The sequence below is a fragment of the Chrysochloris asiatica genome, unplaced genomic scaffold, assembly GCF_000296735.1.
Source record: "Chrysochloris asiatica unplaced genomic scaffold, ChrAsi1.0 scaffold00122, whole genome shotgun sequence".
Lineage (NCBI taxonomy): Eukaryota > Metazoa > Chordata > Mammalia > Afrosoricida > Chrysochloridae > Chrysochloris > Chrysochloris asiatica.
This window is the reverse complement of record NW_006408640.1, coordinates 4,912,694-4,927,759: the sequence shown is the minus strand read 5'-3', so window position 1 is coordinate 4,927,759 and position 15,066 is coordinate 4,912,694. Positions and strand designations below refer to the sequence as shown.

Here is a 15,066-nt window from a genome sequence, read left to right as displayed (position 1 = left end):
GAGGGTGGGGCTGGGGTGCCCACTAGCTCAGGCACCCCTATAGTCACCCGAATGGAGGTGTGCAGACAGCAAGGGACCAATGAACAGATACCAAAAGAAAAGAACATCCACACCTTTATCTCAGCGGTTCTGCCAGGCGTCTATGGACGCTCCGATCCGTCCTCCACGTGGCCTCACACAAGATGGCGGCTCCTGAAGCAGCCGAGCGTCCTGGACTAGAAAACAGTAGATTTCTTGCTTCTGTCACAAATTCCCCCAGCTGTGAGCCTTCCAACCTTCTAAGTGTTCCTTTATATGTGGTTCAGAGTTCTGGGACCATCCCCTGAGCTTGCTTGGTCAGGTATTCTGTGTTGTTGTTGGCGGAGCTCTTTGCTACACATTCCCCTCATCCGCCATCTTGTTTGTTCTCTCCTAAACATTTTAAAATAAGGGAATATGAAAGCTTATTGGCAGATGGACACAGTGTATTGAAAAGAGAGGAGGTTATGTAGAAAAATAATGTATTTGTCTTTTTACAAGTTGATTGAGATGAATTCTATAGCCAGAGTGTGGATAATTTTTTACTTCTCCTTGTACTATATGTGTGTCTTAGTGTGGTGCTATCAAATAAACTACATTGCTAATCATAAGCTCAGTAGTTCAAACTAACCAGCTGCTTTTGGAAATCCTATACAGGCTTACTGTGAGTCAGAATCGGCTCAAAAGCACAGAACAACAACAACATAGCAGTAGTATGGAAGTAAAAGAATATGTTTAGGAAATATTGCAATATTAGAACATATTGAGATATATGATGAAGGTCAGAATGTACCAGTGTCAGTTAGGGTAGACAAAAGATCATGACAAAAAAAGAACTTAAGAAAGCAGAATTAAAAGGACGTGGTCACCTATTTGATAAAGACTATGAATGAAAGAGAAGAGTCAGTGATGGACTCCCCAGTTTCTGGCGACAGTGACTTTGAATAGATTTTAGTGCCAGTCACTGAGTAAAGGAAGAAAGTAAAGCTAAGGGTACAAGTTTAATGGACTCAGTTTGGGGACTTTTGGGTGTAGGTTTTTACATTAAAATAAAATATATTCAGTTTGTTATATGCTGTGAGCATATGCAGCTCAATTTTTAAAAAGATAATTTTGAGAGAAAGAGTGAAAATGAAGAAATTGTGTTATTATCATCACATTCAAACAATTAGAGTGAATGTGATCTCCAAGGGGATGATGTTGAATGGGACATGAAAAAGTGGATAAGGACCAAGACCTAGGGAAACAATAATTGGCTTAGATCTTTAGAGATCTTAGAAGACCTGTTTCATAAGATTAATAGTAGCTTAATTGCAGGTACAAAAGGAAGGGCCAGTAAGAAAGTAGAGGTTTCCAGGGTGAACATCTCTTCAGGAATTTGACTATGCAGGAAACATGAGATGTATTTAACTAGATGAGGATAACATAGACTTGAACAAAGTTTCTTGTTTTAATACTATTTTGTTTCTCTTTTTGTTTTTCATATTTATTTTCCATGAACATTTTGATGATCCCTCATCTATGATGAATGTACACTTAAGATATGCAGTGAGATTGTGGCATAATCAACATACAGTCTTAATGCTATTCATTTCCCATACATTCTATTACCACTCTCTTATCTAAGGGTAACCATGTCAGTGCTCTCTCTCTCTCTTTTTTTTCAAGTTTTTATTGTGAATTGAGCAATAATTTACATGGGAGAACTGCAGTTTTCACTCATTGTTTCTTTGCAGTGATTACAATTCCCTGTGTGCATTACTATTCAACCATATTTGCTTATGTTCCCTCTATTGGTTTTTTTTTTTTGTGGTGGCAGAGGGTTGTTGTTGTTAGGTGCCATCAGGTCGGTACCAACTCATAGCGACCCTGTGCATAGCAGAACGAAACACTGCCCGATCCTGGACCAACCGCATAATTGTTGCCATGCATAATTGTTGCCCATTGATGCTGCCACTTTGCCAGTCTATCACACTGGGGGGGGAGGTCTTCCTCTTTTTCTCTGATTCTCCACCTTACCAAAAAGCAAACATGATATCCATCTCCAGTGACTGGTCCCTCCTGACAATATGTCTGAAGTATGAGAGATGAAGTTTGGACATCCTGGCCTCCAAGGAACACTCTGGCTGCACTACTTCCAACACAGATCTGTTGGTTCTTTTGGCAACTTTGGCACTTTCGATATTCTCCTCCAACACCATAACTCAAAAGCATCCATTCTTGCATGGTTTTCCTTATTTTCTGTCCAGCTTTCACATGCAGATGAGGTTATTGAAAATACCATGGGTTGGGTCAGGCTCACCTTAGTCCTCAAATTGACATCTTTGCTCTTCAACACTTTAAAAAGGTCTTGTGCAGCAGATTTGCCTAATGCAATACGCCATTTGATTTCTTGGCTGCTGCTTCTGAAAACCTTATGAATGGAGGTGGGGGCGTGGGTTGATATATGCACAAAACACTCAGGAATATATAATCATTTAAACAACCAAAGGGCACATTCTGCAAGCCTGCCTCCTGGCCGCCAGCACACAGCCTTTCTTTTTCCATGAGACTAGAGTCCTCTGCTGCTCTATTTTGATTCTTTATTTCAGGTTTTTTTAAATGAGAGACATGAAATGGGAAGATTGATTTCTCGAGAAGGGATAATAAAAAATACAGAAAGGAAGAGGATACAAAGGATTAAAGAAATGACAATTAATTGGCAGATCCTGGTTGTATAGGTGCTAAAACATAAAATGTTCATGTGACAGGAGAGGACTGCTTTAAGAAAATTTACAAAACAACAAATACAAAATTAGGCTTATGTAAGGAACCCTGGTGACACAATAGGTTAAGCTTTGGACTACTAACCTCAAGGTTGGAAGTTCAAACCATCTGACCTCTACAGGAGACAGATGAGACTGTCTGCTCCTATAAACATTTATAGTGTTAGAAAGCTAAAGGAGCAGCTCCTGTCCTATAGAAAACCAACTTGATGACAGTGATTTAAGGGCTCTAGGAAAGCCTCATTCATTTCTAAGTAAATCCTTCTTGGATAATTCATAGTGTAAATTCCTGGGAGATAGAGAAGTGAGTAAGATTAAAAGCATTATTAGATTAGCTGTAAACAGAAGGGGGAAAATACTTCCTTTTAAGTTTCCTTCTGAAAATGTATATTCAGTAGACCAGCGATCTTGTTAGTCTTTTTCACTGATTTATCTACAGGACTTCGAACACAACTTGTTAACAGGTACTCAATATTCCGTGAGTTTGTGACTGAACAGGAAGAAAAGCAATGAGTTTTAAGTACTAAGATGGCTCAATTTAAAAATCAAAAAGGGAATATCTATATAATAGATAAGATCATCAGATGGGGGATGTCAATGAAAATGGAACTTAAAATTAGTAGTAATGATTTAAAAGAAACACTGAAGTATGAATGCAGAGTAGATGAGGCAGAAGATATAAGTGGTATCAAGAGAATGGTTGTAATGAAAACAGTCTATGAAGGGCTAAATCCTCCTACTGTTTAAATGTTGCAGATAGTGAAACTATTACTTCGTCATGGTGGAAACCCATTTCAAGCTAATAAGCACGGGGAGCGTCCAGTGGATGTAGCAGAAACAGAGGAGTTGGAATTGCTGCTCAAAAGAGAGGTGCCTTTATCAGATGATGAGGAGAGCTACACAGGTTAGTTTCAAATCTTCTTTATTCACCTCTTTCTTTGACCTGATGTTTAGGAGTATCTGATTTGTTTATAGTACATAAAAGGTTTTGGGTACCTTAGAAAATGGTAGCTAGCTTTTAAAACTGGTTAGTTTAGTACCTAGGTGTTTGCTACACTATACCGTTTATAATGAGTCATAGATCCATTGTTGTTATTTCCCTAATTTCCCTCACACACAAAGAACTAAGCTGTCTTTATTACATTTGAAACCCACTGTAGAACTTTACCCCCATTGTATAACTACCACTTCTGCTATCTTCTTTTCATTCTATTATGAGTTATAAAGTTACTAACATAAGTGCTTCGTGTCTTTTCTAGCATGAATGAGTCTTTGCATTTTTTCTTTTGTGATAGGTGGGAGAGTAGGGGAAATTTATTTAGAAACACAATTTAAAAGACTTTTATAAATCTTATAACTTGTGAAATCTTAAAAGAATTCTTACAAGCAATTCAGTAAAACAGTCCCCAACTTACAACAGGATCCTGTTCTGATGACTCTGTCAGTTTTAATATAAGTTCAAATACTTCTTTGTTGTTGTTTTTTCAGTTTTCATTGTTAATACCTCTTATTATCAATATCTTTATAAAATCTGATCTTTATATGTCTTTGAGGTTAGCATGAGAATAGCATCAGTATTTACATTATGTAACATTGTCTGCAGCACATATTAATGATAGATGAAAAATCGGACTATTGTTAGTGCATTCATCTTAACTCGAATACACTGTAAGTCGAGGACTACTTGTGCTATTTTTATATTACATTACATACAATGGAATAAAAATCAAGACATACTCATTTAATTAGTACTGTTTTCTCTTGTCTAAACATTTAAAAATAATTTATTCTTTTTCAAAGCCAATAAAATCATGGTATAACTGTGAGAAAGAAGGCTTACAAATAAGAAGCTATGTATAGTCTCCAGTATAACACAGTGTCTAGCTTGCAGAAGTGTATTGCCCTATAAAAGTTGGTAAAAAATGGTATTTTAAAAATTTATATTCAGATGTATGTCATATTCTGTTGAAGCTGTCATCATTGCTATTGATGAAAGTATTTCCTAGGAAGTGTTTTGATTGTATGTCTGAAAAATTCATAAGGATGAAACCATATACAGTGTGTGAAGGGGCTTCAAAATTGTAATGGAAAAATCTGCTTACAAGATAATGGGATTTTCCTGTGAAACTCTTTGAACCCCATCGTATTTGTATACAGATGTTATTGTTCTTGTTCGGTGCTATCAAGTAGGTTCTGATTCAAAACGACCCTGTGCAACTCAAAATGAGGTTCTGTGCCATCCTCATAATTGTTAACTTTGAGCCCATTGTTGCTATTCCACTGTGTCAGTCATTCTTGCCGAGGATCATCTTTTTGCTGAACCTTCATATTAGCAAGCATGATATCCTTCTCCAGGGATTGCTCCCTCTTGATAACATGTTAAAAATATGAGAAATGAAGTCTTGCCATCATGGCTTCTAAGGAGTATTCTGGCTGTACTTCTGCCAACACAGCATTTTTTTTTCTCCCTTCTAGAAGCCCATGGTACTTTTAATATTCTTCTCCAACACCATAATTCAAATGCATCTATTCTTCTATGGTATTCCTTATTCATTGTCCAACTTACACATGCATATGAGGAGATTGGAAAAACCATGATTTAGGTGAGGCACACCTTAGTCCTCAAACTGATATCTTTGCTCTTTAATACTTTAAAAGAAGTCTTGTGTGGCAGGTTTGCCTAATGCAGTATGTCATTTGATTTCTTAACTTCTGCTTCCATGAGTGTTGATTGTGGTTCCAGGCAAGATGAGGTTTTTGATGGCTTTGGACTTTCTCCATTTTTCATGATATTATTTATTTCAAAGATCTGATCAAAAAGACTGGAGACCTGGTGTGGTACTTCAGTATAAATACTCAACCTCAAGGTTGGTTTAAACCACAAGGTCGGTGGTTCAGACTCACCAGCTCCTCCCTGGAAACCCTATACAAGGTGGCTATGGGACAGAACCAGCTCAGAGGCACTTAACAACAACATTGTGACCTGGTTTTGAGGATTTTTGTTTTCTGTTCATTGAGGTGGAATTCGTACTGGATGGAGGCTGCTGTTGTCTATATTCATCAGTAAGTATTTTAAGTCCTCTTAGCTTCCAGCACGCAAGATTATATTGCCTGCATATCACAGGTTATTAATGACTCTTCCTCCAATCCTGATGCCAAGTTCTTGATCTAACCCAGCTTCTCAGGTTATTTGCTCAGCATACAGATTAAATAAGTATGGTGAAAGAATACAGCCCTGATGCATACTTTTGCTGATTTAAAACCATTCAGTATCACCTTGCTCTTTTCTAACAAGTCTCTTGGTTCATGTACAAGTTCCTTATGAGCACAATTAAGTGTTCTGGAATACCCATTCCTTGCAATATCAGTTTGTCATGATCTACACAGTCTAATGCCTGTACATAGTCAATGAATCATAAGTTACCTTCCTCCTAGTACTCTCTGCTTTCAGCCAAAATCCAACATCAGTCATGATATCCATACTTCCATGTCCAACTTGAGTTTTTGACAGTATCCTGTTGGTTTACTGTTGTGGCCATTTTTTAATTATCTTCAAAATTTTAATTGCATATGATATTAATGATACTATTGGAGGGTTTCTATATACTGTTGAGGCACTTTTCTTTGGAATGGACACAAAGATGACTCTCTTCCAACTGGTTGTCCAGGTTGTTGTTGTTAGGAACCATCAGTTGGTACCAACTCATAGTGACCTTATGTACAACAGAACAAAACACTGCCCGGTCCAGCACCAACCTCACAATCATTGCTACACTTGAGCCCATTGCTGCTGCCGCCACATTGCCAATCCATCTTGTTGGGGGTCTTGCTCTTCTTCTCCGACCTTCCACTTTATCAAGTTTGATGTCTTTCTTTAGGGACTGGTCCATTCCGATTACTGTGTCTCAAGTATGAGAGATGAAGTCTGACCATCCTGGCTTCCAAAGGAGCATTTTGACTGTCTTTTTTCTAACCCAGATTTGTTTATTCTTTTGGCAGTCCATGGTACTTTTAATATTTTCTTCCAACACCATAAATCAAATGCATCAATTTTTCAATGGTCTTCCTTATTCATTGTCCAACTTTCACATGCCTATGAGGTTATTGAAAATACCATGGCTTGGATCAGGGGCACCTTAGTCTTCAAACTGACATTTCTGCTCGTGAACGCTTTAAAGAGGTCTTGTGAAGCAGATTTGCCTAATGCAGAGTTGTTGTTAAATGCTGTTGAGTTGATTCCGACCCATAGTGACCCTTTATAGGGTTTCCAAGGAGCGACTGGTGAGCTTGGGCCGCTGACCTTGTGATTCAAAACGATTCTGCAGTCTGGCACTTTAACCCACAGAGCCACACCAGGACTCCGCCTAATGCAATATGTCCTTTGATTTCTTGACTGCTGCTTCCATGAGTGTTGATGGTTGACCCAATAAAAATGAAGTCTTTGACAACTTCAGTCTTTCTCAATTTATGTGGATGTTGTTTATTGGTCCAGTGGTGAGGATTTCTGTTTTCTTTGCATTGAGATGCAAGCCATACCAAAGGCTATTGTCTTTTGTCTTCGTCAGTATGTATTTTAAGTCCTCTTCATTTTCAGCAACAAAGGTTATATCATCTGCAAGTAACAGGTTGCTAATGAGTCTTCCTTCAATCCTGAAGCCACATTTTTCTTTTTATAACCCAGCTTCTTGGATTATGTACTCAGCATATAAATTGAATAAGTATGGTGAAAGAATACAACACTGGAGCATTACCTTTCCTAATTTGAAACTATTGTTCTATTTGAACAACTGCCTTTTAGTCTATGTACAGGTTTCTCATGAGCACAATTAAGTTCTCTAGGGTACTCATTCTTTGCAATGGTGTCTGTATCTTGTCATGATCCACACAATCAAAAGCCTTTGCAAAGTCAGTAATGCACATGTAAGTATCTTTCTGGTTTTCTCTGCTTTTAGCCAACGTTCATCTTATAGCAACAAAGATAATCTCTTTTTCCACGTCCTTGTCTGAATCCAGTTTGAACCTCTGACAGTTCTCTGTCAATGTGTTGTTGCAGGTGTTTTTGAATTAACTTTAGCAAAATTTTACTTTCATACTATATTAACCATATATCCCAACAATTTTCTCATTCCACTAGGTCACCTTTCTTTTGAAGGGCAAAAATTATATCTCTTCCAATTAGTTAAATCAGGTTTCAATCAGTTGTCATAGATAAGTGAGTACCTCCAGTGCTGCACCAGTTTGTTGTAATATTTCAGTTTGTATTCTATAAATTTCCTGTGCTTTGTTCTTTACCAGTGCCTTCAGTGCACCTTGGACTAATTTCTTCAGTATCTTTGGCTCTTGATCTTATGCTTCCTTTTAAAATGGTTGAACATAGACCTTTTTTTTTTTTTTGGTGTAGTGATTCTGTGTATTCCTTCCATATTCATTTTTGTTGTGAATTGAGAGAAAGTTTACAGGGCAGATCATCAGTTCTACATTCAACAAATCATATACTTTGTTTCATTACAGTGATTATAATCCCCTCCATGTACCATCAGTTAACAATATTTCTATTCACTTTAGCTCTTTAAAAAACAAAACAAAACCTTAGGCGTATATAATAATTTAAACCACCAAAGGGCGCATTCAGTAAGCCTGCCTCCTGGCCACCAGCTCTCAGGCCCTCTGTTTCCATGAATCTAGAGTCCTCCCCTGTTCCCTCTCTCTATGTCCCCATCTCTGTCTCCTTCTGTGGTGTCATTGCTTCTAACCTGGATAGGGTCCTGAATTCTGCTTGTACTCTTCTCCCTTGATGATCCTAGGGTCCTCTGTTTCTGGACTGTAAGATTAACTACTCCCCTGTTTTTGTTACAAAACTTCTACCTTTACAATTGTGACAGTCACAATTAGTCATAATAACAATGAATGACTGTTGAATCATAAGAATCCTATCCCCATCTCTTTTTACCAGACCCATCTAGACAAGGTGAAAACTATTCAGTGGATATTCTTATCTTCCCCCTACACACTCTTAAACTAAACTCCCTCTTTAAAACTTGTAAGGCAGTCACTTCTTGCCTTTATTGCCCCTCATTTTAGGTACCCAATGTCTAGGTTGCCCATCCCTATGTACCTTGTATACAGAGGGGATAGTATTGATCCTTGATGTGAAGACTCCTTCCCTCTCTTGGTATTTTGAGCTACTACCTCCATGAGTAAGGTCAAATTTATCAAATTGTAGCAATTTACTCTTTTATCAAAAAAAATTTTTTTTAAATCTTTTTCTAGTCGAGTTCTGATTATCAAGCTGGCGAGGCTAAGTCAAATGGGTGCTATCTGCAAGTTTGGGTGTTCTTGTGTGTCTTCCCTCACTTCATATCAGCTGGATGCTTCACTCTCAGCTCTAGCCCTCTGTGGCTATGTCCTTGTTCATGGGCTCAGGTGTGTCCAGGTCTCACCACACTTTGGACCAACCAGCCCTTCCTCTTCTCTCTTCTCCAGAACAGGAGTCTGTGGAACTTGATTGAACTCAGCCCTTCCATATTCTTTTGAGGCTTTCTGCATCATTCAGTATTTTGCCCATAGACTCCTTCAGTATAGCAAGTCAAGGCATAATTTTTTTTTTTTTTTTTTTTTCCAGTTACCTCAGATTGCGAAATGCTGAGTGTGTTCTTCCCTTTTGGTGTTCAAACTTCAGGTGTTTGCACATTTCATCTTAATATTTGACTTTGTCTTCTCAAGCTGCCCTTTGAAATTTTCTATTCATCTCTTTTACTTCCTGCTTTCTTCCATTTGCTCTAGCATCTCTCCACTAGAGAGCAAGTTTCAGAGTCTCTTCTAACATCCATTTTGATCTTTTCCTTCTTTCTTGTCTTCTTAGTGACCTATTGCTTTCTTTCTATATGATGTTTGTCATATTATCCACAGCTCTTCTGGTTTTCAGTCTTTAGTGTCTAATGCATCAAATCTGTTCTTGAGATAATCTGTAAATTCAGGTGGGATATGTTCAAGGTCATATTTGGGCTCTTGTATATTTAAATTTTTTTTTTCTTCAGCTTCAACCTGAGCTTACATATGAGCAATTTATGGTCTTTTCTGTAGTCTGCCCCTGACCTTGTTTTGGTGATGATATGGGGCCTTTCCACTGTCTTTCCACAGATGTGGTCAATATTGTTTCTCTGTATTCTGTTTGTTGAGGTCAATGTGTATAATCATCTTTTATGTTGTTTAAAAAGGGTATTTGCAATGAATTAAGTTGTTGATCTTGCAAAATTCGATCATGTGATCTCCATCATCATTTCTATAACCAAGGCCATATTTTCCAACTACTGATCTTTTCTCTTTGTTTCCAACCTTTGCATTGCAATCACCAGTAATTTCCATACATCTTGATTTCATGTTCATTCAGTTTCCAGTTGATGAAATTGATGGTGGTTATGTTCGGTGGAGTTGGTTCCAACTTATAGCGACCCTGTTCAGGGTTTTCAAGGCTGTAAATCTTTACAAGAGCAGATAGCCTCATCTTTCTCCAGTGGAACAGTTAGTAGTTTCAAACTGCCGTCCTCGAAGTTAACATCCCGATTTGTAACCACTACACTAACAGAGCTCCTTTAAGAAGTTGGTAGAATTCTTCAATTTCTTCATCACTTTCTTTAGTGATTTGTGTGTAAGTTTGAGTAATAGTTGTATTAACTGGTCTTCCTTGTAGGAGTATGGATATTATCCTATCATAGACAGCGTTCTACTTCAAAATATTTCTTGAAATGTTTTCTTTGATGATGAATGTAACCATTCTTCTTCAATTTGTCATTCATGGCATAGTAAACCATGTGACTTTCAGATTCATAATGGCCAATACCAGTCCATTTCAGCTCACTAATGCTTAGGATATTGATTTATGTGTTCCATTTCATTTTTGACAGTTTCCAATTTTCCTAGATTTATACTTCATATATTCTGTGTTCAAATATTTAATGGATGCTATAGCTGTTTCTCTTCATTTTGAGTTTTGCCCCATCACCAAATGCATGTCATGAAGAGTTTACTCCATTCATGTCATCATGGTCAATTTTACTTTGAGGAGTTTGCACATTTACTTCAGGTGTTTGCACATTCCCTAGTCTTATTTTGAGTGCAACCTGAGAGGCTTATCTTTCAGCACAATATCTGACAATATTCTGGTACTGTTCATCATTTTTCAGTATTCTAGTGCTATCTGACAGTGTTCCACTAATATTCATAAGGTTTTCATTGACTAAATATTCAGAAGTAGTTTGTCTCTCCTTCTTTCTAATATGTCTTGGTCTGGAAGCTCATCTGAAACCTATCCATCATGGGTGACCTGCATAATTTCCTTAATCACAGCAATATGCTACACTCCAAAAGATGACAAATTGATATATAAATGGTGGTGTTGAGCATGCAGCTGTCCTCAAATTTCTTGGCATGGTTGAACGAGCACGTCCAATGCTGCATCAGGTTGTTGAAAGAGTTCAAATTGTATTCCATCAATTCCTGAAGCCTTGTTTTTCGCTGATTCCTTCAGTGTAGCTTAGACTTCTTCCTTTCAGTATCATTATTTTCTTGATCTTATACTATCTCTTGAAATAGTTGAAGAGAAACCATTTGTCTTTGGTCAATGTTCAACTATTTTGTCCATAGAGTTCTTCAATATTGTAATCCAGGACTTGAATTTTAACTTGGTTCTTTCAGCCGGAAAAAAAGTTGAACGTTTTCTTCTCTCTTGCTTTCTAACTCCAGGTCTTTGTAATTTCATCATAACTCATACTTTACTTTGTTTTCTTGAACTGCCCTTTAAATTTTTCTGTTCAACTCTTTTTCTTCCTCATTTCTTCCACTAACTCTGTTTAGCTTCTTTTTTGTAAGAGTACTAGCCATTTGGAATGTACCAAAAAGAAATGGTCAGTGTTCAGCCATTTTAAGGGTAGCATATGATCAAGAGCCAATGAACCTGAAGGAAAAAGTCCAATGTGCATTGAAGTCATTGGCATAGAACAAGGCATCGTGAATAGATGGAATACAAATTGAAATTTTCCAGTGATTTGATAAAGCATTGGAAGCACTCACTCATCCATGCCTCGAAATTTGTAAGACAACCTGGCTAACTGACTGGAAAAGATCCTTATTTGTGCCCAAATCAAATAGATTGTGGAAGTCTTCAGACGATATCATTGATATCCCATGTGAGTGAAATTTTACTAAAGGTAATACAGAAACGGCTGCAACCATACATTGAAAGAGAACTTCCTGAGGTTGAAGCTGGATTCAGAAGAGGACATGGAACGAGGGATGTCATTGCTGGTATCAGATGGATCTTAGCTGAAAGTATAGAATATCGGAAAGATGTACTGTGTTGATTATACAAAGGCTTTCAATTGTGTGGATTATGACAAGCTATGGACAACATTTGGAAGTATGACTATTCTGGAACACTTAATCGTGCTCAGGAGGAACCTGTACAGAGACCAAGAGGCAGTTGTTCGAACAGAAAAAGGGAACACCGAATGGTTTCAAATTAGGAAAGGCATGCGACAGGGTTGTATTCTTTTGCCATACATATTCAGACTGTATGCTGAGCAAATAATCAGAGAAACTGGATTATATGAAGAAAAATGTGGCATCAGGATTGGAGGAAGACTTACTAACAACCTGCGATATACTGAGGATACAGCCTTGATTGTGGAAAGTGAAGAGGACTTAAAATACTCAATGTTGCATCTCAATATAAAGAAAACAAAAATCCTCACCACTGGACCAATAAACAACATCCATGTAAATGGAGAAAAGATTGAAGTTTTTAAAGATTTCATTTTGCTTGGATCAACCATTAACACTCATGGAAGCAGCAGTCAAGAAATCAAACGACATATTGCAATGTATAAATCTGCTGCACAAGACTTCTTCAAAGTGTTGAAAAGCAAAGATATCAGTTTGAGGACTTAGGGGCACCTTAGTCATTTGATATTCCCATAATAGTAAACCATATGATTGTCAGATTCAAAATGGCCCCTACCAGTTCATCTGAGCCTGCTAATAATACCTAGGATATAAATCTTCATGTGTTACACCATTTCATTTTAGACAACTTCCAATTTTCCTAAATTTATACTTCATACATTCCGTGTTCCACTGATTAATGGATTTCTGCAGCTGTTTCTCCTGATTTTGAGTTGTGCCCACCATCAAGTATAAGTCCCGAAAGCTTTGCTCCATTCACATCATTGTGGACAACTCTACTTTGAGGAGAAGCTCTTCCCAGTTGTATTTTGAGTGCTTTCCAATCTGAGGAGCTCATCATCAGACACTATATCTGACAATTGTCTAATGTTATTTATTTGGTTTTCAGTGACTAACCATTCAGAAGTCATTCGTTTCTACTTTTTCCTAGACTATCAGTCTGAAATCTCTACTGAAACCTGCCCACTATTGGTGACCCTGCTGTTATTTAAAAGGCTGGTGGTGGTAGCTTCCCACATCACAGCCACATACAAGCTACCTCAGTGAAAAAACTCACAGACCTATGGCGGTACCTGTCATATTCAAGATTGCTGAATATGCAGACACACTGAACTAGCTCTCTGCAACAAAGATTATGGGAGATTGAGTGAAACAGATACAGGTGATGATCCTGGAACCCTGAGCATCAGCAGATAGGGCAGAGAGGTGGATTTAATGCCTCCTGTAAAGGGAAGATGAGCCAAGCACACTGAAAGAGAAAAAAAAAACAAACAGATGAAATATGGACTGGTGTGGCCTTAAGCTTTTGCGAGCAGCTGTTGATGAAGTGATGTGCGGGCACAGGACACTGTTGGAGCTTAGCAGCAAAGGAATGAAGTTCTCTCATGGCCTCTAGGTAAATGGGGGAGTTGACCAGTCAACACTCAGTGGCACTCCCTCCTCTGCAGTCTCAGCTCTACATAGAGTCAGGTGCTTGAACCTTCTAGAGGTGCATGAAGCCACCCTGACCTACACGACTCAAATTGAACAGAGAACTCACTTTATTCACACACTGGTCTCTATCACATCCATCAGGAGGCAGGTGCTGAGTGCCTCAAAGAAGGGACCAAATACAGAGTCAGAAAATATAACACCAGAAATACCTGATAAGGAGTTTAGAAGAATGCCAATTAAACAGCTTTAAGTGATTGTGAGAAAGAGAGAAAACTACAAATGAAATCAAGGAAGAAAGACAAAAGAATGGAAAATTCAGTAAACAAACTAACAAAATAATTGAAAAAATGGAAACCATGGAAAAACAGCAATTAGAAAGCCAGAAGGTAAACCCTAAGACTTCATTCAAAATAGGTAATAACACTGAAAGGTAACAGAAAACTAACAGAATCAATGGAATGTAGAATTACTAAGCTTACAGTGTTTGGTGAGTAAATTTTAATAATAATGCTCTTAAGTGGTCTTTTTGAAGTCATATAGATATTATCCTGTCACAGGACAACACATTGTACTCCAAGTTAGATCTTGAAATGTTCTTTGTGATGATAAATGCAACACCATTCCTCTTCAATTTGTTGGCCCAGCATAGTAAACCATATGATTGTCAGATTCAAAAGGCCAATACCAGTTCACTTGAGCTCACTAATACCTAAGATTTCGATCCATTTCTTTTTGACAACTTCCAATTTTCCTCTCCTCATACTTCATACATTACATGTTTTGATTATTAATGGATGCGTGCAGCTGTTTGTCTTCATTTTGAGTTGCGCTGTATCAGCAAATGAAGGTCCCAGAAGTTTTACTCCATTTGCATTGTCATTATCATCTCTAGTTGGAAGAGGCAGCTCATCCCCAGTGGTAGTTTGAGTGCCTTCCACCCTGAGGGGCTCATCTTCTGGCACTATATCTGACAATGTGTTGCTGCTGTTCATAAGGTTTTCAGTGGCTAATTGAGAAACAATTTCAGCTAAAACCTGTCCACCATGGATGACTTAGCTGGTATTTTACATACTAGTGGCATAGCTTATAGCAGCACACCAATATGCAAACCACCATAGTATTACAAACAGACAGACTAGTAGTGGTACACAGTGGTTGTTGTTATTGTGATTAAGTGCCATTGAGTCACTTCTGACCCATAGTAACCTGTCGGGGACCTGCCTCGACATAGGGGTTTGGTTCACAAGGAGGAGATACCTGACGGCGGTAACAATATATCAAGAATACACAGAAGGAAACAGAGAGACAAAAAGACACTCCGAAACCAGAGTGAATGCTGGACTGGCATCAGGCAGATCCTGCATTGCAAACATCTCAGCCACGAAGGCCG

At 38.0% G+C, this 15,066-nt stretch overlaps 1 protein-coding gene across 2 annotated transcripts in view; it reads left to right on the top strand.

The window, feature by feature from the left end:
- Positions 1 to 15,066, top strand: part of ANKRD12 (ankyrin repeat domain 12) — a 234,638-nt gene that overhangs the window by 124,564 nt on the left and 95,008 nt on the right. For both annotated transcript variants that reach the window (XM_006868700.1, XM_006868699.1), the window contains one exon: positions 3,540 to 3,687. In XM_006868700.1, coding sequence (XP_006868762.1) covers positions 3,540 to 3,687 — 148 coding nt within the window. The remainder of the gene's footprint in view (positions 1 to 3,539; positions 3,688 to 15,066) is intronic.